The sequence below is a fragment of the Chiloscyllium punctatum genome, chromosome 10 (genome assembly GCF_047496795.1).
Source record: "Chiloscyllium punctatum isolate Juve2018m chromosome 10, sChiPun1.3, whole genome shotgun sequence".
Classification (NCBI taxonomy): domain Eukaryota; kingdom Metazoa; phylum Chordata; class Chondrichthyes; order Orectolobiformes; family Hemiscylliidae; genus Chiloscyllium; species Chiloscyllium punctatum.
The window spans coordinates 35,737,365-35,763,557 of NC_092748.1; the positions used below are offsets into that span (position 1 = coordinate 35,737,365).

Consider the following 26,193-nt stretch of genomic DNA (forward strand, 5'->3'; position numbering starts at 1 on the left):
ATCGGGAAGCTTTCTGATTCCCACCCATTGATTGAGACTGCACTAATAATGTTGGTGTAGAGCACTCAGATCCAATTGTAGTTTCCCTCCCCAAAGCCCATTTTGGACACCATATCCCACATGTGATATCCTGTCAAAGGCCTTCTTTTGGTCGAGGCTGATGAGGCAGGTGTCCAGTCCCCCAGCCTGTACATTGACAATTGTATCCCTGAGGCTCTTGGAGATCATCCTACCTGGTACAGCACATGTTTGGTTGGGGGTGAATCACTGATTCCAGTGCAGACATGACCCTGTTAGCAATGACCTTAGACAGGATTTTGCAGTCTGCATTCAGCAGTGCAATTGGTCACCAGTTTCTAACTTTCTCCCTCTCCCTCTTGTAGATGAGGTTGATGATACCTTTCGTCATGGATTCACACATGGTACCAGCCAGAAGCATACTGTCATACACCTCCAGTACATCCTGGCCTATCAAGTCCCACAGTGTTGACTACAACTCAGCTGGTAAGCCATCGCTTCCTGGAGTTTTATTCTTTTCTAAGGACTCGAGGGCCTTGGTCAGTGCATCCAGAGATAATGACTGGTCCAGCCTCTCCCACAAACTGTCATCTAAGACTCCTGTGATAGATGACAGGAAAGACTGAGTGACTGCTCTGTCTGTGGACTTTGTGTCTTACAATCTGGCATAAAGTATTTGCTGATCCTCAGGATGTCAGACTGAGATGCCATTACCGATCTATCTCCTTCCTTTAGGCTGCTCAGCACGGTGTTCTCCTCATAAATCTTCTAGAAGAAGAATAATGAGCACATCTCATCTTGCTCCACAGTGCGGATCCTGGACTGGAAGACCCTTCAATTCACCACCATCCCGTGAACTGTCTCAGGATAGGGCTCCATCCCAGGTTCATGCTGGAGGTGGAGGAGGCTCTCCTGTCACTTTATCTTCATTGTTTGGTGCACATGATGTGTCACAATTATTATTGATCTCCCCAAACCTGTGCCTTTAGCCTGGAAATTATTTCAATATTACGTCTGCTCCTCAGGCCAACATTCTGAAATATGCAGCATTGCATCTGACTTTATAATAATGCCTGCTCCTCCCTCTCTTCACTGTTTTCATTGGATCAATCTAAGTGTCTGTTGATGGGTTCATTTGGTGGGCAGTAATTGCCACACACATGAACTTCTTCCAATGATCTTCCACCGTTTTTGCCCTGATGTGTTAATTCAGCTCCAGAGGCATTAAAACTGGATGTGCTGAAAGACATTTATTACAGCTCCTGTTCCACATATATTCGACTTGAGGGTGTGGTACGGGAAAAGCACAGCAGGTCAGGCAGCATCCAAGGAGTAGGAGAATCAACGTTTCAGACATAAGCCCTTCATTAGGAATCGTGAGCTCTTGATGAAGGGCGTATGTCCGAAACATCGATTCTCCTACTCCTCGGATGCTGCCTGACCTGCTGTGCTTTTCCAGCACCACACTCTTGACTCTGATCTCCAGTATCTGCAGTCCTCACTTTCCAATTATATTATAGCCACAAGTACTTCAGTGTCTAGGCTAATGCAAAGCTATTTGGTTAGAAAATATAGCAAACATCCATCAGTGGGTCATGCTTCAAATGACAACAGTTAGGTTGGAATCTGGACCTTACTATTCCTTGGGTCACACGATGACAATATTATGAACATTTCTCTTAATTAAAGATATACTGCATTCAAACTGAAGCATAACCCAACAGAAGTCAGATATGAGACACACGGTGGACTGGTGTATGGTGGGCAGTAGTGACAACAACAGGATGTGGTGAGGGTCAGGTGAATGGAGAACAGCAACAACATGGACAAAACACCAGTAACATTATCCTACAGGTACACAATCCTTTATCCGAAATTCAGAAAAGCTCCGAAATCTGAATTTATTTTTGTGAAGTGCAGCGCGTCATTTTGGCATGTGAACAGGTGACCCAACTCCAAACCCACACCATCACTCAGATGTGACTTGGTGGCATGGCCCAGCACTGGCAGGCATCAATTGTGTCTCAGCACTCGTACTATTCACACGTGTGTCTGCTGTTAGGGAATTTTTTTTATTTCACAGTGAAAATGTCATTTATTCCAAAATCCAAAAATATCTGAATTCGGAAAAACAACTGGCCCCAAGGTTTTCGGACAAAGGGTTGTGTACCTGTAGTAGGGGAGATTGTTTCCATGAGGGTTGACATGGGATTGGTGGTTGGGATGACATGGGAAGGAATTGGTTGGAAATGACAGTAGGTGATTCGATGGGAAAGAGGAGATAGCTTGGGAAGGGTTGATGATATTTGATACAATTTACTTTTGCTAAAAATGAGATTCAATAGATTTGATTGGAAAGGCTCTAGAAAAGCTGACAGGTAAATGATAAGAATACATCAGGGTTGATTCCAGAAGTGAAAGAAGTTGATAACGGTCATTTACCGAGTTTCTTCATTGTCCAACTCCAGTGATAAAGGCCAAGAAAACAAATTCATTTTATGGAAGGGGCAGTTGCAATGTTACTATGAAACCTGAATGCAAACACGAACTTTGTCATGGATTAAGAGTGTGACCTGGGAACTTGTTTTCTTTGGCTTTATTCTTTTCAAAGAACTGTTCCATGAATAATAATAAGCTTGTCAGTTGTATTATTGCTAGACTGCTAATCCCTAGATCCTACTAGTGTTCTGGGGACAAGGGTTCAAATCCTGCCATAGAAGATGTGGAATTTGAATTTGATAAAGATGTAGAATTAGTAAACTAATGATGATCATGAAACCATTGTCAATTATCAGGAAAAACCCATTTAATTCATTATTGCTCATTAGGGAAGGAATCTGCTGTCCTTACCCAGTCTGATCTACTTGTGACTCCAGACTGACAGCAATGTGGTTGACACTTAACTGCCCTTTGGCTGGCCAGCACTTATTACACGAGGACATCCACATCCTGTGAATTAATAAAAAAAACCCTGCTTTTTCAACTCAGGAGAAAACAATTCCCTATTAGATTTTCATAAATTGTAGCTGTGAAAAAAATCCTCTAGACAAAAAAATGTTTTAATATTCTTAGACCTGATCTTGCACATGTGCATACTTTTAGGTCATTTTTTACAGTGAGAAGTTTTGATTCTGACCATAAATGTTTGTAAATCTCTTTTAGTGTTTAAAACTAATAACATTAAAATGTGTTATAATGAAAGAATGTTAAAGGTTTATGGAAAGAAAGAGATGAGATGTATTTCTCAGCCATTCTTTTTATTTTTGGTGTGCCATATTTAGTCTATAAAATATATCGAAGATGTTTTCTGTTGTGATTGTACTGGGCCTTTAAGAGTGATTTGTTCTGTACTGTTTCTCTTGAAGAGAGGTGTTGCCAAGATGATGCTTCAAAAGCAACTTTGAGCTCCCTGACTGTAGTAAAGAAACTTAAGTGGGTGGATTCAGATTCACAGATATCCAAGGTTTTTGTTTTGCTTTCAGTGGGGTTTGGAACTGGCTGTTGAAACTGACAGATACATCTCTCTTTCTGTCTGCTGCAGCAAAAAGCTTGAGTTCTGTCCCTGCTGCTAGATTGTTTATTTCAGTATTCATTTCTCCTGGACTGGAAGGGAGATAGTACATGAAGAAAATCTGTTTTGCTGAATTTGCTTTTGCCAAAGGTGTGTTTTTTGGGTGTTGCTATATTGGAAGAGTTGTTGCTCAGTGTTTAATAAAATAATATATTATTTTATTAAATATTTCAAGAGAGTAAAGTTGTGACTTTTTTTTCTGCTTTTAACTGTTTTGTAAGAATGAAGTGTGTTTTGCTTAAAGTGGACTAATCAGATCACATCTGGAGCACAACACTTGAATTTAAATAAAATAAGAACTCTGAGGGTATTTGATCTGGCCTATGACACTAACTTCATGTGTACTTTTCCCTGCTTGAAGAAGTTAGGTAACATTTTGGTCTTTCCCAGGAATTATGTGTATATCCTACCTAAAATCAATCTGTACCTTCCTCTCAAGGCCAATCTATATCTCTCTATCTCCCCACAGGACCATGCTGTATCTTTCTCTCATGCAGGATTCTTATGTTTCTCCTTCCCAGGACCAGGCTGTATCCCCACCCAAATGATAACCTTCCAGATGCAACCTATATCTCCCTCCCAGAATCAACACCCTCTGTTCCAGGACCAGTCTGTATCTCCCTATCTCCCTCCCTAGACTAGCCTGTTGTTCCCTATACCCCTACCAGGCCATATCGCTTTCTCAGGACCATGCTGATCTCCCTCCTAAGACCAGGCTGTATCCCCCACCCAGGACCAGATTGTATCACCTCCTCCAGGACTAGGCTGGGTCTTTCCCCCCCACCCCGTACCAGGCTGTACACTGCACCCAGGGCCAGGCTGTATCACTCTTCTAGGATCAGGCAGTATCCTCCAGCCAGAACCAGGCTGTATCTCCCACCCAGAACCAGGCTGTATCCCTGTCCCAGGACCAGATTGTTTCCCCCTCCCAACACCAGCTTTTCGTACCTCCCAGGACCAAGCTGTATTCCCCACCCAGGACCAGGCAGTATCCCCCACCTTGGACCAGCCTGCATCTCTCACCCAGGACCAGGCAGTATCCCCCACCTTGGACCAGCCTGCATCCCTCACCCAGGAACAGGCAGTATCCCTCACCCAGGACCAGGCAGTATATCCCCCACCCTGGACCAGTCTGCATCCCTCACCCAGGACCAGGCAGTATCCCCCACCTTGGACCAGCCTGCATCTCTCACCCAGGACCAGGCAGTATCCCCCACCCTGGACCAGCCTGCACCCCCCACCCTGGACCAGCCTGCATCCCTCATCCAGGACCAGGCAGTATCCCCCACCCTGGACCAGCCTGCATCCCTCACCCAGGACCAGGCAGTATCCCCCACCCTGGACCAGCCTGCATCCCTCACCCAGGACCAGGCAGTATCCCCCACCTTGGACCAGGCTGCGCCTTCTCTCGCAGCGGGAAGTGTGAGCGCGCCATGCCTCCGGGCCGGGAGGGGGCGGTAGTTGTGGCGGGCTGGCGGACTGTGTGAAGATGGAAGCGGTGAGCAGGGCGGCGGTGCTGGTGTATGACAGTGTAGACCGGGAGCGGTTTCTCCGGGAGATTTACCCGATGGTAAGCCGGGGCCTTCTGTATGTAGGGGACAGACCTTCCCTTCAGGCCCGCCAGACACACACCGCTCACTTTAATACATTGTAGATTAATCACTGTCCTGACCCTTTCCAGTCTCCCCCTTCTTAAAGAAAAATAACTTTGATTTATTTCACTGAGGAAACGAGGATACATTTGCTTAAAGACGCCGGGAAATTACAATTAATTTTAAAGACTTGATTTTCCAACAGTAATGAGTTTCGAACGAATTAACATTTCTGACCGAATTTTAAACGTGGATTTTCATTCAGATTTTTCTGCCTGTAAATGTTGAAATTGTAGCAAAAATTCTTAATTTTTTTACCAGATGGAAATAACTGTGACATTGGGTACAATTTGTATGGAGAGTCAGATTGAATTGTTAGCCTGAAGTAATATCCATGAAAAGAGTAAGGTGGTTTTCCCTTAACTCCCTCGTGAGTTATCTGGTCTTTTTCTTTAATTCTATCCACCGTTTCCAGTGATTTTTTTTTATTTGTTAAAAGTCTCTCCAGGCTGTTTTCAGTAACACTTCACTGACAAGTTTGTCTTCCGCCTTGCTAATGTTCAGATATTGCTGACTTTGTGCCTTCTCTGGAACCTTGGTAGGTCACCAATCAAGTTTACATTATTTGGAGATGCCGGTGTTGGACTGGGGTGGACAATGTTAAAAATCACACAACACCAGGTTATAGTCCAACAGGTTTATTTGGAAACACTAGCTTTCGGAGCGTCGTTCCTTCATCAGGTCATTGTCCTGGTCAACAATCACCTGATGAAGGAGCAGTGCTCTGAAAGCTAGTACTTCCAAATAAACCTGTTGGACTATAACCTGGTGTTGTGATTTTTAACAAAGTTTAAATTTATGTTCTTAAAAGTTGCATACACCTTGATACAGATACTAGCAAATATTTTGATTTTTGTTATTTGTTTGCTGTATATGCTGCTGTCTTTATTATGGTTTTGTGTCTCCACCCATTTGTAATCAACACAAGAACTCACAACTGCCTTCTGAAACTCTTGTTTAACATGTTAGCAAAAGTGTCAACAACTTAACAATGACTACGCAAGGTACAACTGATCTCTTGAAGCCTGACGTATGACAGTAATTGTGTGTAATTGGGTATGTGTTTCCCCTTTTAAGGAAACAGGTAAGGTGACATGGCGCTGGGAGCTAGAGGGGTAGTCTGAGACCGACTGCGGACATGAGAGGATGTATTGCTTGTTCTTGTCTACCCTCTGCCTACTTTGTGTTGTTTGTAGTTCACCAGAACCACTAAATACATCATAACTGGCAATGAAAGTGGGATCTGAACCACAAACTGTGCAAATGCGTTTCTTTTAGTTAGGACGAAGGACGTCACCAGGACTTCAAAAATGGTGCAGAATTGTTCAGGTAATGTTGAGGGAAGTGATCATGAAGGGACTTGGGCTGTGGATGACACCCCAGGAAAGAATAGTACACACCAGGAAGGGGGAGGACTGGGACCGCAGCCAACGGCTGAGGAGGGGAGTACTCACTTGGGAGCTGACTGAAGTTATTGAAGAGAGTGGTCACAAGGGGACTCAGACTGCAACTGATGCTGGGGAAAAATGATACACTTGCACAGTCAGTGAAGGAGTGACTAATGCGGCAAGTGTTTACTAAGGAAACTTGGGCTGAGAATGGCAACTAGATTCAGGTGGCGGGCAAAAACAAAATGGCGGTCCAGTTTCGAGCCTTTGGACCATTTGATGAAGAGACAGAATGGACGTTATACACCAAGCAGTTTGATTTTGATGTATTTGAAGAAGAGTAAAATGTTTGAAGGCATAATGGTACTTGTTTTCCTGAGTACAGTTGAAAACAATATATCATAGACTCGTTCCAATAACACGTAGCCTTATTGTTTAAATCATTGGAATTATTGTACTTTAAAGTAAATGTTTCTTTATCTTGAGTCTTGCTGATTTGAAGGAGTCTGGTGCAATCAGTAAAAGCGCCGGAGAAGACATACCAAGAACTATGTGAATTATTTTGCAACATTGCTACTATGATGGCAGCAGTGGTAATTGAATATAGTTACTTAGCTACTATGAAGAATAGTTCATGCCCAGTTTGTAGCCAGCTTCAAAAAGTTAGCAGAACATTGTGAATTTGGAGGGTTCCTCCAAAAACTTTGTGGTACCACTTGGTTTGTATCCCCCCATAATGAAGCCATTCAACAGAATCTACTAGCAAGGAGAGACCTGGCTTTCGAAATTGCTACCTTGATGGAGTTGGCCGCCTGAGAAGCAACACAGTTGAGTGACGATACCCTGGTACTTAAAATAGTGGAAACTCAATGGAGTGCTGTACCAACTGTACAATGCCACATGAGTGGTTTCAAGAAGTCAGTGTTGCACTCAACAAGCCCATTACTGTGGGTTAAGCAAATGGGCCATATGGACTGAAATTGCCAAGTTCAATTCAAGGCAGAGAAGTGGTATTTAAAGAGAACAGTTCAGAGGACAAGACAGAAAATACGTACCATCAGCCAGGAAGTCAGCTGGGTCTGCTGGAGAAGCAGGAGACCCAGAGTCAGCAGGGTTTCGGTCTGGGCTCGTCCCGAATTAAAGTTAAGACAATAAACATGGAATTGGATGCTGGCACAGATTCAGTATATTAGGAGAAAGTTAAAGGCAATGGCATTGAAGCTTGCCAGGATTACACTGTGGGCATAGATGGAACAATTGGTGCTAAAGAAGGGCTGTGTACAGGTATAAGTACAGCTAAGGGACCAGTGCACCCAACTGCTGCCTCTATGTTATGAAAGATGACTGCCTCTAATTATTTGGATGCTCCTGTTTACAGAAATTAAAGTTAAACTGGGGCATGGTTAATAGGCTGCTGGACTTAGAATTGAGTTTGCAAGAGATTTGGGACAGGTATAAGAACATCTTCAGGGGCATCTCTGGGAAATTGAAAAAAGTAGAAATTAAACATCAGTTGAAGTGGGAGGCTCATCCAAGGAGTGTGAAGACACATCCAATAGCATACACCATCCAGGTGAAAGTGGAAGCAGAACTGGAATGGTTGGTGCACCTGGGAGTGTTGGAGCCAGTAACCAGCAGTGAATGGGCCATTCCAATCATCCCAGGTTTAAAAACAGATGGTCCGGTCAGAGTTTGTAGTGACTTTAAGGTTATATTCAATTCAAGCTTGTGTTCAAATCAATATCTTCTTTCATGCATTAAGGATCTGTTCCTTTGAACTGTCTGGGGGAAAAAATGTGTTAAAAATGGATCTGTCGCAGGCCAACTTGCACATAGGGTCATGAAGGAACATGTGATTGACCAAATTTTAAGTGGGTTGCCAGGTTTTCTCACCAATATTTTAGATACTGGATCCTATGAAGAGGCACATTTGAAAAACCTGGAAGAAACTCTAAATGCTTGCAGGAACACAGCTTACAAGTAAAAAGGGAGAAATACGAGTGTCGTTTGGGGACTGCATAGAGTACTTGGGCCATGTAATTGATTGTGAGGGACTACACGAGGCGTCCATGAAGATGGAGGCCATCATGAAGGTCCCTAGACCAGAGAATGCATATCAAATGCGATCGTTCTTGGGACATATGAATAACTATGGCAAGGCATTCATAATCTGGCAACTTGTTTTGATTTGACTTATTATTGTCACATGTACACGATACAGTGAAAAGTGTTGATTTGTATGCTATCCAGGTAAATCATACATAAGTCAGGGTAATAATACAAGATGCAGAATATAGCAGAGAAAGATCAACTCTAATATATGAGTTGTCCATTCGTAAGTCTGATAAGATAAGACAGCAGGGAAGAAGCTTTTCTTGAATCTGTTAGGACATGTTTTCAAATTTTTGTATCTTCTGCCTGATGAAGAGGGTGGAAGAGACTGGGTGAGAGGGGTCTTTGATAATGTTGGCTGCTTTCCCGAGGATGCAGTAAGTACAAACTGAGTCAATGGAAGGCAAACTAGTTTGCATGATGGACTGGGCTGTGTTCACAACTCTGTATTTTCTTAGAGTCTTGGGTAGAGCAGTTGCCATGTCAAACTGTGATGATTCCACATAGGCTGTTTTCTGTTGTGCATCTATAAGAATTGGTAAGAGTTATTTTGGACATGCTGAAGATCCCTAGCCTTCTGAGGAAATAGAGATGTTGGTGTGCTTTCTTGTCTGTAGCACCAACATGGATTGTTGATATTTACTCCTCGGAACTGGAAGCACTTAGCCACCTCCATTCATTCAGATAGGGGCATGACTTTGACTCTGCTTCCTGAAGTCAATGATCAGCTCCTTCATTTTGCTGACATTGAGGGGGAGATTGTTGTCTTTATCCATTACAGTCATCAGTAAATTTGTAGCTGGCGTTAGAGCAGAATTTGGCCACACAGTCGTGTGTGTGTGTGTGTGTGTAAGGAGAATAGTAAGGGGCTGAGTATGTAGCCTTGTGGGATACCAGCATTGTCGTCTATCCTTGCTGATTGTGGTCTGTGGGTCACAATGAGGATCCAGTTACAGAGGGGAGGTGCCAAGTCCTAGGTCTTGGAGTTTGTTTGGAATTATTGTGTCTGAAGGCAGAGCTAAAGTCAATAAATAGGAGTCTGACGAAGGTGAAGTTGTTATCCAGATGAGCCAAGGAGGTGGTGCCTGCTGTGGACCTGTTGTGATAATAGGCGAATTGTGGTGGATTAAGGCAACCTGAGATGCTGGAGCTGATATGTGCCATTATTAACCTCTTGAAGCACTTCATAATCACGAATGTTGGAGCCACTGGGCGATAGTCATTCAGGCACGCTGCTTGGTTTTTCTTTGGCACCGGAGTGGTAGTGATCTTCTTGAAGCAGGTGGGGACCTCACATCATAGTACGGAGAGTGTAAAGATATCTGTGATACTCCTACCAACTGGACCATACAGGATCTGAGTGCACAGCTGTGGACTCCATCCAGGCCAGTCACTTTCCATAGGTTCAATCTGAAGAAGGCCGATCTGACGTTTGCAGTGGTGACTGTTGGTAAAAATACACCATTTCATTGGCCTTCTGTTCAAAACGAGCCTAGAATACATCGAGCTCATCAGGGAGGGATCCATTGCTGTCAGCAATTCTATTCAACTTCACTTTGCAGCCCATTACATCATGTAAACCTTGCCACAGTTGACGTGTTTTCAGGGAGTTAGTCTGGGATTTTAGTCTGTTTTTGTCTCTTGGCAGCCTTGATGGCTTTGCAAAAATCATACCTGGATTTCCTGTATACATCAGGGTCAACCAACTTGACTGCCTCAGACCTGGACTTCAGTAGGGAGTGTATCTCCCAGTTTATCCATGGTTTCCAGTTGGGGAGCACTCCGATTAACTTCTCTGGCATGCAGTCCTCTGCACACTTACTGATGACGTCTGTGACAGTTGTGGCATACTCATTTAGGTTGGGTGCTAAGCTCTTGAATATGGACCAGTTCACCGACTCTAAGCAGTCATGTAGGAGTTCATCCATTTTGTCAGAGCAGCACTGTATAGCCTTCTGTCCCAGATCCTCATGCTTCAGTTTCTGCTTGTAAGCCAGGAGAAAGAGCACAGCCATCTACTCTGATTTATCAAAATGTGTGGGCAGAGGATGGAGTGGTAGATATCTTTGGTAATGTAGCAATGGTCAAGGGTATTTGGGCCTCTGGTGGGACAGGAGGTGTGTTGATGGTATTTTGGTAGGGCACTCTTGTGGTTGGCCTGATTGAAGTAACCGGCTACAATGAACAAGACCTTGGGGTATTCCGTCTCGAGGCTAATTGTGGCAATATATATTTCATCAACTTCACTCATCACTTCTATCTGAGGTGGGATGTAAACTGTCAGGATAGCAAAAGTGAACTCCCACGCCAGGTAGTAGGAACGGCACTTCACCAACAGTGTTTCTAGGTCTGAGGACCAATAATTCACCAGAGTCGTCATGTCCGTGCCCCAAGAGGTGTTTATTAGGAGACAGACCCATCAGACCTTTGCCTTGCCTAAGGCTGTTGTGCAGGCCATCTTGTGACCTGAAAAAGCATCAGGTTGTAAGGCTCAGTCAGGTAAAGTAGGATTGAGCTGTGTCTCTGTAAAACAGAGCACATAGCAGTCTCTCAACTCGTTTTGGTAGGTGAGTTTAGCTTAAAGTTCATCCAGCTTGTTTTCAGTAACTTGTACATTTGCCAGGAGTATGCTGGGGAGGTGGGATTTGAAACCATGTTGTTTCGGTCTCACCTGCAGGCATTTCCTAGGTAAGGGCTGCCTCTGGTCAGGCCCATGAGTCCGTGTTGGCAGTCTACCATTCGGGTGCATTTGATGGGATTCTGGTCAATGGTTGTGTCGTTGGGCACTCCAAAGGGTCTTGTTCTCTGTCTAGTGAGGCCTCAAAGTCAGATCTCCATGAGGTTGGGTTGTTGATCAATGTCCAGGTTGGGCCTTTGATAAACAGGAAAGTGACTGGTCTATTCATTGTCATGGTTCTCGTGGCAATGGTTGAGTCGCATCAGTTCATGCAGTCAGGTGCTCCAAAAGGTGCAGGTATTTGGGTCAGATCCAGTCGGGCTGGGGGAAAGTTGGTTGTTTCTGGTAGTTGAAAAATCACCCGACATGTAAGTAGATTAAAGAGAGCGTTGTTCCTAATTCTGACTGACTTAAAATTCAGATTTAAGAGAATAGAATGATTATAAAAGATGTGAGGAGATTATCTGCTGGGAACAGCTTGCAAAGAGTCACCATGCACCGTTGCGATCTTGGGAAGTGAAACCTGTGCTAAAATCTTTGCTTTGGTTGCTGGGAAAAGGCCGGAAAAATGGAAACAGATCCAGGAGTGTGAGGAGTCTTACCAGGAGATGATGCAAGCCCTATAAAGGTCAAGTATTGACTCATCTTAGCCCAAAGTTGCCACTGCAGTCTGTCTGTGATGCCTTGCCTTATGGGTTTAGCACTGTACTTATAGAGTCATGGAGATGGACAACACGGAAACAGACCCTATGGTCCAACTCATCCATGCCAACCAGATATCCTAAATAAATCTAGTCCCATGTACCAGCACTTGGTCCATATCCCTCTAAAGCCTTCTTATTCATATACCCATCCAGATGCCTTTTAAATGTTGAAATTCTACCAGTCTCAGTCACTTCCTCAGGCAGCTTGTTCCAAACACACACACACACACACCACCCTCTTCCTGAAAACTGTCATATGTCTTGTGGAATAGATCCGAAAAGCCCAGTATGTTCACTTGAGGTCACTAAAGAAGACAGAGGAGAAGAATGCCCAAGTGGAAAAAGAAGGATTAAGCTTCATGTTTAGTATTAGGAAGGTCACCCATTTCCTTTACAACAGGCATTTGGTGCTGCTGACATACCACAAATCGCAAACCTCCATTTTTGGCCTGTATACAGGAATACCATCAGTGGAGGCAGCACGTGTGCAGAGATGGGCACTGGCTCTGTCAGCCTACTCACATGAGATCAGATACCAACAGTGTAACGAGCACAACAATGTATATGTTTTATCAAGGTTACCAATACAAGGAAATAAAGATGTTCCCAACTGGAACCTGAAAATTTTTACTTTTCCCAGTTTGACGGGGTACCGGTGTCAGCAGGTTGGGTGTGGAATGTGACCAAGAATGACCCAGTCTTGAGTGCAATGGTGGTCTTAGTCATGAGAGGAAAGATAATTATGCCCTTACCTGTCCAGGAGGAGCACATTGCCAATATCTATTGGATGTCTAATGTGGGGAATGAGGGTTGTTATTCCTCCGCCATTAAGAGGAAAGGTGTTGGAACAAGACTACCAAGGGCACCCCAGCGTGGTGCAAGTGAAAGAAATTGCCAGGAGCTACATTTGGTGGCTGAAAGTGGACTACCAGGTTGAGGAGACAGTGGGATCGTGTGAATCCTTCACATTAGTAAGAAAGGTGCTACCGTTGCCGTCCCTTCCTTGTGGGAATCGCTGTGGCAGTGGATTCACGCTGATTTCATGGGACCAGTGGAGGGACAGATGTTGCTACTAGTCGTGAGTGCCCACTCCAAGTGATCCAAGATGGTGCTCATGAAGCCTGTATCAGTGGAAGTAAGAATGATTGAAATATTTATCAGGTTCAGGAACTCCAAACAAGTTGTGAGAGGCAAGGGTCCACAGTTTGTGTTGCAAGAGTTTGAGAAATACCTGGAAATCATGCAGTCAGAAATATGAAATCAATTCCATGTCACCCTGTGACAAACAGTCACGTGGAGAGATTAGTGCAAACCTTGAAACAGGCCTTAAAAGGCCTCACGAGGAGGGTTCGCTAGCACAGCGACTCAAGCTTCTCAGCATGTACAGGAACACACCACACACGATGACCCATTGCTCGCAGGTGTCTTTAATGTTCAATCACCAGCTGGGAGCCATTTTTGACTTATTGAGGCCAGAAGAGAACAGAGAGGTGGCAACACAAAATCAAGAAGGACAGATGGTCAGAAGGGTTGGGAACGTTGCGGTCAACAGTATTCCAAAGAGGAGAGAGTGTGTTGGCCCAGAATTATCCATGTGGGGAAAAATGGATCTGGGGTGGTGGTGGTGGCTCAAACAGGACTATTTTCATACTCTGCAGGCTAGGGACTCGCTGGTCTGGAGGAGCATATGGACCAGCTGGTTGCGGTATCTCACCAATGTTGGGGGGAGGTGTCTCAGACTACCAAGCCAGTCAAGATGGGACCAATGGTGTCGACCAAGTCATGTGCCTTTGACCCAGCGTTAGCTATACTCAGAAGAGACAGCATCAGTATCACTGGGCAACAACAGCCAATCAGCGATAGATGTACATGCAGAAGAATCAGGTCCTGGTGGGATCCCAGGAGACTGCACTGGAAAAGGTTGCTGTGATGATGAAATGGTACATGAGGAATTACCATCCTCCAACTGACTAATCAAGTCAATATAACCACATAGGGGTTGTTTTCTTTCCCAAGTTTTTTTTGTGTATACTCCTGGTGATGTATATATGTTAGCTCCAATCTTTGTATAATAGTTATAATTGTTGAATGTATATATACTGATAAGGGGTGGCGTGTTATATATGTAGTTGGGTGTGTGTTGTCCCTTAAAGAGAGCGAGTCAGGTGACCTGGAGGCAGAAGCTAGAGGGCAGTCTAAGACCAGTGGAGATGTGAGGATGCACTGAAGTAATCCATGTTGTAGTTTACTTTCTGTCTCATCTGTGATCTATTTAGTTGTTCAAATGAACTACAATTACAAGAACTGGCAAGGAGAATGGGGTCTGACCCACAACGTGTGCAAGTGTCACGTTCTTTCTCAAATGCCTGAACTTCAAAAATCGCACAATTGTGTAGGTAACATCAAGGAAAACAATTGTGAGGAGAAAATGAGGACTGCAGATGCTGGAGATCAGAGTTGAGAGTGTGGTGCTGGAAAAGCACAGCAGATCAGGCAGCATCAGAGGAGCAGGAGAATCAACGTTTCGGGCATAATGATTCGTGATGAAGAGCTTTTGCCCAAAATGTCGATTCTCCTATTCCTTGGATGCTGCCTGACCTGCTGTGGTTTTTCAGCACCCCAAACTTGAAACAATTGTGAGGAGACTGGCTCTGCAACCAATGGCTGAAGAGGGGAATACTCATCCAAGACCTTACCAAAGTTGTTGCAGAAAGTGCTCTTGAGGGGACTGGCTGCAGCCAGGGAAGAACAGGTGTGCTTGTGCAGTCAGTGGGAAAATGACTGCCATGGAGAGCTCTCACTGAGGGGACTCGGGCTGCAAATGGTAACTAGATTCAAATAGCAGGAAAACAAAATGGTGGCCTAATTTGGAGCATGGGACCATTTGATGGAGAGACTGAATGTTGGATGGTATAAACAGAATAGTTGGATGTGTATTTAAAGGTGAATAAGGTGGCTGAAAACATGATGGTTCCAGTTTTTTTGAGTACTGTCGGGAGCAAGACTTTGGTTCAAAGGAGTTTGGTACAGTGAGAGAAATTTGTGGAGAAGACATACCAAGAATTATGTGAGGTGTTGGGGTGTTATTTTGCATCAAACCCATTGATGATTGTGGAACATTTCCATTTTATTAAATGGAGGAAACTCTATGCCCCATTTATGGCAGTCTTAAAGAAGCTAGCAGAACATTGTGAATTTTAGAATTCCTCCAAGATGATTTGTGGGTTTCTGGCCATGACACAAAGCCATCAGAAGCTAACATGGGAAGACCAGGCTTTGAAGACAGCTTGTGAAATTGCTACCTCAATGAATTTGGCCACCTGTAAAGCAACACAGTAGAATGAAGATGCCCTGGTGCACAAAATAATGGAAACTCAGCAGAGTGTGGTACCAACTGTATACTGCCAATCTTGTGACAAGAGTAGCCACAAGAAATACATGTATTGCAGTCAAGAGGCACAGTGCCGTGGCTCTAAACAAGTGAGCCATATTGTCCAAAATCACCAAATACAACTCAAGCAGGAGAAGAATACAATTCAGAGGACAAGACATAAGGTACATATCACAAGGCAGGGAGTAGATCGGGAGTCAGCTGGGTCTGCTGTAGAAGCAGAAGGCTCAGAGTCAGCTGAGCTTCAGTTAAACGTCCTGTTGGTATATGGCGAAGCTGATTGTTTCTAGGTTCTTCCCTAGAGTGTAAGACAATAAAGATGGAATTGGGGTACACATACAGCGGTGTCTCTGATACCCACATCATATATGGGAAAAGCTAAAGGCAATGGTATTGAAGCCTGCCAAGATTACAGCACGACATACATGGAACAAATGGTGTGAGTGAAGGGCTGTGTACAGATAGAAGTACAGCTAAGGGACGAGTGAGTCAAACTGCCTCAGAGCATAGTGAAAGGGGACTACCCTGTATTATTCAGATGCTCTTGGTTACAGAAATTATAGTAAACTGGCGCATGGTTAATAGGCTGGTGGATTCAAAAATGAGTTTGCAAGAGATTTGGGACAGGTAAAAGGATGTCTTCAGGGAACTCTGGGGGAAATGAAAGGAGTAGAAATTAAACTGAAGTGCAAGGCTCAACCAAGGAGTCTGAAGGCGCTTCCAGCTGAAAGTGGAAGCAGAACTCGAATGGCTTGTGAACATGGGAGATTGGAACCAGTAGCCAGCAGTGAATGGGCCACTCCATTCATCCCCGTCTTAATAACAGGTGGCACAGAGAGGATTTATAGTGACTTTAGGGTCGCATTCAATTCAACTCTTTGTGTAGATCAGTACCTATTGAGGATCAGTTTATTGAACTAACTGGGGGAATGCAAGACTTAAAAATGGATCTGTCGCAGGCCAACTTGTGGATGCGGACATGAAGGAGTCCTAGACACCACTGACAATAGTGACACACAGTGGATTGTTCTGCTACAAGCAATTGCCTCTTGGCATCTCTTCTGTGCTGGCTCTATTCCAGATGACCATGGGCCAACTTTGAGTGGATTGCCAGGTGTCAAGTGTTAAAAGAGAGAAATATGTAATTTTTTAGGGACTCTATAGATTTCCTGGGCTATGTAATTGACGGCGAGGGACAACACAAGGTGCCCAAGATGATGGAGGTCATTATGAAGGCCCCTAGACCAGAGAATATGTCACACAACTGAGATGCATCTTCAGACTTGTAAATTGCTATGCATGTTTGTGTCTGATCTTAGAGCTGTGCTAAAACCTCTGCATTGGCAACTGAGAAAAGGGTGGAAATGGAAATGGACCAAGCAGGGTGAGGAGGCTTAGCAGGAGGTGAAGCATGTTGTAAAAAAGATTGGAAGTATTGACTCATTTTGACACAAAGTTGCCATTGAAGTTGGTCTGTGACATCTCATGTTATGGGTTTGGCACTGTACAATCACACATCTTGCCAAACGGATAGGAGAAGCCCATTGTGTTCACATCAAGGTCACTAACAAAGACAGAGGATAAGTGTGCCCAAGTGGAAAAAGAAGGATGAAGATTGTGTTTGGTGCTTAGGTCACCCTTTTCCTTTCTGGCAGGTACTTGGTGCTGCTGACAAACCACAGGCTGCTCACCTCCATTTTTGGCCTGTATACAGGAATGCCATCAATGAGGCAGCATGCCTGCAGAGATAGGTATTGGCTCTGTTAGCCGATTCAAATAAGATCAGATACCAACAGTCTGACAAGCAGGTCAATGCATATGTTTTATCAAGGTTACCACTACCAGGAAATAAAGATGTTCCCAACTGGAACCTGAAAATTATGTCCATTTCCCAGAAAGACAAGGTACCAGTGTCACATGAGTCAGGTGCAGAATGCTACCAGTAATGACACAGTCTTGAGTCCAGTGGTGGTCTTAGTCATGAGAGGAAGAACTTGTCATAGAAACTGCACATGGTTATGCCCTTACCTGTCCACGACGTGGGAGTTGTCCAGATCAGTTGGGTGTTTAATGTGGGGTATGAGAATTGTTATTCCTCCATCATTAAGAGGAAAAGTATTGGAATAAGAGTACCAAAGGCACCCAGTGTGGCACAAATGAAAGAAATTGCCATGCGCTGCAATTGGTGACTGGATTTGGACTCTCAGGTTGAGGAGACAGTGGGATCATGTGAATCCTTCAGATTAATGAGGAAGGTGGCTCGATGGCAATGGATTCATGTTATTTTCATGGACCAGTAGAGGGACAGATATTGCTAGTAGTCATGGATGCTCACTCCAAATGGCCCGGGGTGGCAGTCATGAAGCCGGTCTCAGTGGAAGTAACAATAGACTGACTGGATGAAATATCCACCAGGTTCGGGAACACAGTGGCAATGGTCCACAGTTTGTAGTGCAAGAGTTTGAGGATTACCTGGAAATCATGGAGTCAGACATATGAGATTGACTGCATATCACTTGGCAACAGATGGCCAGGTAGAGAGATTTGTACAAACCTTGAAACAAGACTTAAAGGCCTCAGAAGAGGATGGTCCACCAGGATGGTGACTCAGCAAGTTCCTCAGCATGTACTGGAACACACCACATGTGACGACCTAGTGCTCACCAGTGTCCTTAATGTTCAACTACTAGCTGAGAACTGTGTTCAACTTACTGTACCCGAGGAGATCAGAGAAGTGACAGAATGAAATCTAGGACAGATGGTCAGAAGGATGGGAACCTCGCAATTCAAGGATATTCCATAGAGAAGAGAACGTTGGCTTGGAATTATCCATCTGGGTAAAAATGGAGCCCAGCTGTGGTGGTGGCTCTAACAGGGCTGTTTTCATACTCAGTGCAGACTTGGGGTGAACTGGTCTGGAGGAGCACATGGACCAACTGGTCGCTGCACCTCACCAATGTCTGGGTAGGATGGGCTATCTCTGAGAATATCAAGCCAGTCCAGATGGGACTAGTGGTATGAATTGAGTCATATGTCTTTGAGCCGGGGTTGGCTATACTCAGAGAGGAAACAGTAGCAGCATCACAGTACAACAACAGCCAATCAAAGAGGGACGTACATGCAGAAGACTCAGGAGCTGCTAGAATCCCAGGAGACTGCAGTGAAAAAGGTTCCTGAGGCAAGGAGACGATATTTGAGGAATTGCTATCCCCTGACTGACCATGTCACTGTAATTACAGAAGGATCGTTTTCTTTGTCCATGTTTCTTTTTCTCGTATGTATTCCTGACGAAGTATATATATTAGCTCCAATGTTTGTTTGACAGTTATAATTGTTGGATGTGTATATCCTGATAAGGAGAGAATGGAAATAGAAGGTGAGGTGTTATGTTATATAGTTGTGTATGTGTTGCCCCTTTAAGAGAGTGGGTCAGGTAAACTGGAGTCAGAAGCTCGAGGGAAGTCTAAGACTGACAGTGGAGATGAGAGGACACTCAATAAAATATTCCCTGTTCTAGTTTGCCCTCCATCTTCCTTGTATTCTACTTAATGGTTCTAGTGAACCACAAATACAATGTTAATAATTGTTCTTTTTTTCTGTCAGAGGGTTTAGAATGTTTGTCATTCCCTTCCTTAAAAGGCAGTGGATGCAGACTTTTTAAGGTGGGGCAGATAGATTCTTGATTATAAAGGGAATGAAAAAGTACCAGGGTATGCAGCACGGTTACAATTGATCAGCCATGATCTTATTGGCAGAACATGCTGGAAGGTCTGAGGGGTTTGCTGTTGTTCTTTGTTCATGTTTGAGGAACGTATTCGACAGACTGTGTGATTGAAGTAGTTAATTAACCAAATTAGAATATGTTCACTTATGGTGGTGCTTGGCCAATGTATGTTACCAAGATACAATCAGCCAAGATCACATTAAATGCCAGAGCAGGCATGAGGGGCTGATTTGCCTACTCTTCTCCCAGCCCTTATGTACCATGTCGGATATAAATGCTTTAGAAAAGTGGAAGAGGTTGAACTAGGTCTGGACAAACTACCTTCTTGGTTGAAACCGAAAGTTCGTAGTCATCCTGTAGTCAGTGGTTGGGAAAGAAGCCTCTGAGCTCTATGGCATTTGGTGGACCTGGATCAAAGCTGATGACAAAATCAAGATGGAATATTGCTGAGTGGCTTCACTACTGCGAATCATGCAAGAACGTTCCTCCTAAGAAATGCTAGTTCAACAGAAAAATAGTCAAAATTAGTACTGCAAGATGTGCCAAAGGATACATTTTCCATTTTGTAGTTCCATAAGAATTGATAGGAGACTGAACTCTATTATAAATATTAAGTTGAGAGAGACAAACTGCTTCTCAAGGCTAACCGAACCCTTATGAAATCATGAAAGCTGCCACATTTCTAAAAGTGTGCTGGTACAAATAAAAGTAATTAGGGATGGAGTGCATAGAATAGAAAGCCAAAGGGACAACAACATATGCAACAGCCAATCTTCTCGTAGAAAACCAAATGTTTCCTGAATGTTTGTAAACATGGGATTTGTGGGAAATGATGTATATTATTTAAAAGCGCTGAATTTTAGCCTTAAGCTAAATGTGCAACAAATGTGACAAAGTAACCATTTTGTGGTGAACTGCTGTGGACAAGAATCTCCTATATGTTGACTAACAGCTACAACAATAGATGACAATCTAAGTATACAAAAAATAAAAAGTGCTGAGAATCTCTGCAGGTCTTGCAGTATCTGTGAAGAGAAAAATAGATTTGATGTTTCAAGTCCATTTGGAAGTGCAAGTTTTATTATTGACAAATGGTGGGGGTGTAGGGAGGGAAGAAGAGGAGTAAGTGTTAATGGTAAGGGAGTGCTAATCATAATAGAGGAGTGATAATCGATACAGAATAGGTATTAATGGTAGATGTGAATAATACAAAAATAAGTCACCTCTGCTGAGAACAAACCGATGCAAACAAGCCACTGAAGTGATCAGCACAGAGGGTAATCCAAAGGAGGACAGTGTTCATGCTCAGAAGTTGCTGAACTTGATGTTGAGTTCTGATGGTGTCTCAGTGGAAAATGAGATGCTGTTTCTCCAGGTTGTGTTGGTCTTTGGAGTGCCACAACAGGCCTAGGACAGAAATGGTAGCATGAAGACAACATGATTGGGTCATGTTTATAGACCAATGTGTTTCGCACAGCGGTTGCCCTTTCCATGGAGGGGGAACTGCATAGTGAGCAGCAGATATGGTCAATGAAATTGATATAAGTAGAAATAAATTGTTGCTTCACCTGAAAAAAGTGTTTGGGACCTTGGACAATGAGGAAAGGGTAATAAAAGCATGATTAACAGCAATTGACCAGGAAGGTATCAACGAGGCTGAAGAGGTGTTCGGAGTGATGGAAGAGTGGACACAAGTGTCATAATGGGAATGGACCCTGCACAATGCTGACGAGGTAGGGGAAAGGCATGTTTGATTGTGGCATCCTTTGGAAAAGGAGTATTCTTTGAATGCAAAGGCTGGTGGTGTGTAAAGTGAGGAGCAAGGGAACCCTCAAATTAATAAGCATGATACAGTGCACGCGGAAATCTGGAATAAAAATAGCGAATGCTGGAGTAACTCAGTAGGTCTTGCAGCATCTGTGGAGAGAGACAGGTTGAATGTTCGAGTCCACATGTGGATCTTCGGAGCTGAAGATAGGGTTTACACTGTTGACAAAGGGTGAGGATGAACAAATGGATCAGATGGGGAGGGTGCACAGAGCAAAAGACAAAACGAGTGCTAACTGTGATAAAGGAAAAATTGAGGAGTAAATATATAATATAGGTATGAATGGTAGATTTGAATAGGAGAAAAGAGGTCAGCTCTTCTGAGAGTGAAATGAACAAAATGTGTGTATGTTCGTGTTTGGTTGGTGGGGGGAAAGATGAAAAAACAAAGTAGAGGACATTGTTCGTAGTCTGAATTATTCAAGTACAATGTTGAGCCTTGAAGTCTGTACAGTGCTTAAGCAGATGATGAGTTGTTCCACCTGTTGTGTGAAATGTTTTGGAACATTGCAGCAAGCCTAGGATGGGTTGGTTGGCAAGGGAGCAAGACGGTACATTAAAATGACAGGCCATGGTGAGATTGAGATCATTCTCACAGACAGAGTAGCACTGTTACACAAAGTTAAAATGGTGGACTGTTAATGCTGTGAAGTTTTTACACTCACTGTTGCTTCTTGAAGGCTGTACTGAGTAAGCAGAAAAAGCGAAAGGGAATAATGGAGGGCAGAAATGCGGGAAATGAATCAGACAATGATAAAGGCTCTGTTAACCACAGTGGGGAGTGATTCTTGGTTGAGAAACAAGGAATCTGTCAGAAACACGCTTATCGAAGTCCCATCATTCTCTGTCGTTGGAACACTTGCAACAGAGGTGGAGAAATGAGTAGAATGAAATTGAGTCCTTACCAGAAGCAGGATGTGAGCAAGTGTAGTTGCGTTAACTTTAGTTGGGAATTTATAGGTTTTTCATGGATATTTGGAAATGAAAGAGAGAGAAGTCAACTGCAGCCTGGGTGAAGATATGGGAAGGATGAAAATTGAAGCAAAATTGATGAATCCTTCTGATTGTGGACGAGCAGGAAGTAGGATTGATAATTTCGTTGATGTACCAGAGAAAGAATTATAGAAGTGGGCAATGTTCCACTTACTTGACAAGAGACAAGCGTAACTGGGCCCAGGCAATTATCCATAAGTCACAGCTTTCACTTGGGCAAAGTGAAATGAGTTTAAAGGAAAAATTGTTCAAAATGAGAATGCACTCAACCAGATGAAGAAAGGAGACTGTGGATGCGGACTGTTTAGGCCTCTTTTTAAGGAAGAAGCATAGAGCCTTCAGACCATCCTGGTGGTGGTTGGACTTGTAGTGGGATTGTATGTCCATGGCAAAGAGGAAAGCGGCTGGGGGCAGGAAACTGGAAATTGGAACCGATGGAACGTGTCAGTATCACAAGTGTAAATGGGAAGAGACTGAATGAGCAGAGAAAAAGTAGTGTCAAGATGGAAAGAAATGAATTCAGTTCTGCAAAATAGGTTATAAGTGTGCCGTGACAGTTTGTGGATTTTTGGAAGAAGTAGAAATGGTTTGTGTGGGGTTAGAGCTCTATGAGAAAATTATGAAGGTGAGATCTCCAGAGGACATGAGATTAATAACAGTCCTGGAAATAACAGCTTGATGTTCAGTAATGGGTCATTGTTCAGGAGGAGGATGGGAAGCAGTGCCTGAGAGTTGGCATTCAGCCTCTACAAGACAACAACAGCACCATCCTGTCAGCTTTGATGACAAAGTCAGGGTTATAAGCATTGAAGCAGTCAGTTATCCTTGATGTTCAGTGCAATTAGTTTGGATGACTTGCATTGCGTTATACTGAAGAAAGTGATTCAAAATTTTAATTGCATCCAAATGCACAATGTGATTCCACTTGTATCAACAATCTGAGTTTTTAAGGTTGCAAAGGTCAAACGATTTAACACCAATGTTGTAGCTATCAAGCAATCTTTTCAAGGTCAAGTATAAATTCAGGTTCAGCATAGTGTTAAAAATTTTAGGGGTTTATAATCAACCTGTTCTGAGATGTTGTGGAACAGGTGGGACTTCAGCCCAGACCTCCTGGCTCAGAGATAGGAATGCTACCATTGTAACATAGGAGAGTTTGTAAGGTTGTTAATAGTGTAGCAATATACCTTTGCTGGGTAAGTAGAAAGGCTTGCCTATGAATGCTAAAGGTAAAGTCACTACATACCAGACATAAGGCTACTTTCTCATTAGAGAGACACAGTGGCTTAACCTGAGGGTTACCATGTGTCAGATAAGAGGAGATGTTGAGATCAGAATCATGGTAAATGACGTCATTAAATACAATATACAAACTCAAAAAAATCCAGACCATCATCTGCGCCCTTACGGAGACGCATGAGAGTGTAGGTCTCACCCTGAACATCCACAAGATGAAGGTTCTCCACCAACCTGGCCTGGCATTGTGCACCAAACCTCTGGCCATCAAGGTCCATGGGGAGGCTTTGGAGAACAGTGGCCACTTCCAATACCTTGCGAGTGTCCTGTCGACCAGCAGTTATTGATGAAGAGATGCAGCATCATCTCTAGTGTGCTAGCACAGCCTTAGGCTGCCTGAGGAAAAAGATGTTCGAGGACAACAAGATCCAATTCAGCAGCAAGCTCACGGTATACAGAGCTGTCGTGATTATTGCCCACTCATATGGTTCTGAGATATGGGCTGTCTACAGGCAAGCCCCAGGTGGACCGAGGAAGCTCTTCAGTGACACCCACAAGGCCTCTCTGGTGAAGTCCGACATTCCCACTCACACCTGGGAATCACTGGCCCAAAACTGTCCAAAGTGGAGGAAGAGCATCCAGGAAGTTGTCAAGCTCCTTGCAACCTGATGTCAGGGAAAAAGCAGAAACCAGGAGAAAAAGGAGTGCGTTGCCACACCAATGCCCCATCCACCCCTTCCCATGACCACCTGACCCAAGCGTGACAGAGTCTATAGTCACGTCGGACTGTTCAGCCAACTGTGGACTCACCCTGAGAGTGGAAAAGTGTCATCTTCATCTGTGAGGATCTGCCAATGATGACGATAGCCTATATAATTATAACTTCCTCTACTAGTCCCGCTGTAAACACACTCAATAACTTTAAATCGTACATACTCAGTCTGTCACTGTCTCCCACACATTCACTGACTGTTACACATGTTCACTGTCACTAATTCCCTCACTTATTTGCACGCTCTTACACTAACATGGGAAGCAACTGTTGACAGTCAGGCCACGTCATGGAGTGGACCTTGGCTGTTGAGGACAAGAGAACTTTAGCCAGCTTGGAACAAAGAACAGACCTCTGCTGTTGAGGGCAGGGCGTAGGAGCCACTTGCAGCTAGGTTAATCTCATCAGATCAAACTCCAGTAATCTCCAGCATCTACTATTTGCCAAGCTGACACAACCATTGTAGCATCTCTCTAATATACTGGCTGGTCCCTTCGGAAGCTCTGACTCGCATTACAGCATGCATTGGCAACTAATATTGAAAGGTTGCAGCAGAAACATTTTGAATGCCCAAGAATTGGACCAGACTGCATGTCAGGGCTGCCTACTTGCTGTTGTAGTCAGTCTCATTTAGCATTGACCCACAATGCAGGCAGTATCTTTGCCTTGCATTGCCTGCTGTGCCAATCCTGTTAGTGCTTTGATGTTTCAGTGAGAGCCAAAGGCTACTGCTGCATTGAGGTGCTATTTAGTGCAGACACACAGACTGCTTGAGAATCATTCTGGAGGTGATGGGTGGGAGGTATTCTTGATGAATGGCATACTGAGACACCAATCTAGCACCTCACCTACAGCGTGTGCCAGCTGCTTCTGCAGCAAAACTACAGGGTTGAGGGAGAACAAAATTCAATGCAGTGGATCTCCACATGGGATGGATGGGTGTTTTTGGGTAGTGTGAGGTAAAAGGAGACATGGAGTGCTTGGCAGGGAGCAGGGAGGTAACGAGTAACCAGACAGGGTCTGCCCACAGAAATCTGCATTTCTACTATCATTTGTTGTCCCCTAGATGCAATCTGCAGCTAGAAAATAGCTGGTGCAGTGCCCAGGATGGGTGAAGTCAGTGTCACTTTAATGGACAAAAGTCTAGCATCCTCAATTGCTGGACCCTGTGACATTGCTTCATGAATTTTCTCACACATCCATTTGCAAACCCCAGCCACAGTTAACTTGCAGTCGTTTCATTTCTCATTTGCTATTCATGCAGAGGGCAAGTTTATGAGTCAGACACAAATGTGACTGGTATCATACACATTGTCCATGGACACCTCAATGATTTTGAAGTTAGCAAAAATGTCATTCCAAAAGACCATTGCAGGCTGAAGCTGAACCGGTATTAGTGCAACTCCCAACGATGCAGTGAGAGCTACATAACTTTGCATTATCATTTGTCATGTAAGTTCAATGATAGTCTATACTGAATGAAGCGAGAAGCTGAAAGTTTGATGTGGATCTGGGAGAAAAAAGGTAATGGAGTGCTACAGGCTCTCTCTCCCTTTTTGATTACATTTAGCAGTAACTCAGCTAGCAGGACCAAGACCATCTTCACCAAGTTGCAGCACATAGTGAGCCTGAAGGGAATGAATGATGGAGGCATGTCCCTTGTTATCAGGGTAGGGCACCAATGACTCTTCTGGTATCTAAGAACCCTTTTTCTCCTCCTGTTCCCAATGTATATCATTTCCAGCCCTAGTCCTGTGACCTCTTCCTGGTATGATGTTGGTCACTGTGGCTACCTACCTAAAAAGGCGAAGGCTGAAGAATCAGGGATGACAACAAGCCCAGGAACAGCAGCAGGCCAGCATGGAGGATGAGGAACATCCACCTCAGTGAGAGGTCACAGTTGTAGGATACATGAGGTGCACAGGGGATCGGGGCTTTCAGTCCAAACTTCATTTCCTGAAGATGGGCGAGGTGTAAGTGTTGATCCAGATTCTTCATGTATCAGGACACTGTGGAAGAGCTTTGTTGGATTCTGAAGCAGCACCTGAGGGTTGCAGGAGGCCACTCTCTCCTGTTGGCTGGGAGGTGACTGCTGCACTGAACTCTGTTACTGGATCCTTCCAGGAAA

General features: G+C 44.0%; 1 protein-coding gene and 1 long non-coding RNA gene across 4 annotated transcripts in view; both read left to right on the top strand.

The window, feature by feature from the left end:
• LOC140482038 (uncharacterized) overlaps nt 1-1,312 on the top strand; it is a 65,551-nt gene extending 64,239 nt beyond the window's left edge. Inside the window, exon 3 of the long non-coding RNA XR_011961646.1 lies at nt 384-1,312. This is a non-coding gene — a long non-coding RNA (uncharacterized lncRNA). The remainder of the gene's footprint in view (nt 1-383) is intronic.
• Nucleotides 1,313-5,042: 3,730 nt separating this feature from the next.
• tyw5 (tRNA-yW synthesizing protein 5) overlaps nt 5,043-26,193 on the top strand; it is a 53,035-nt gene continuing 31,884 nt past the window's right edge. For all 3 annotated transcript variants that reach the window (XM_072578912.1, XM_072578911.1, XM_072578913.1), the window contains exon 1: nt 5,043-5,159. In XM_072578912.1, coding sequence (XP_072435013.1) covers nt 5,079-5,159 — 81 coding nt within the window. In that variant the 5' untranslated portion in view covers nt 5,043-5,078. The remainder of the gene's footprint in view (nt 5,160-26,193) is intronic.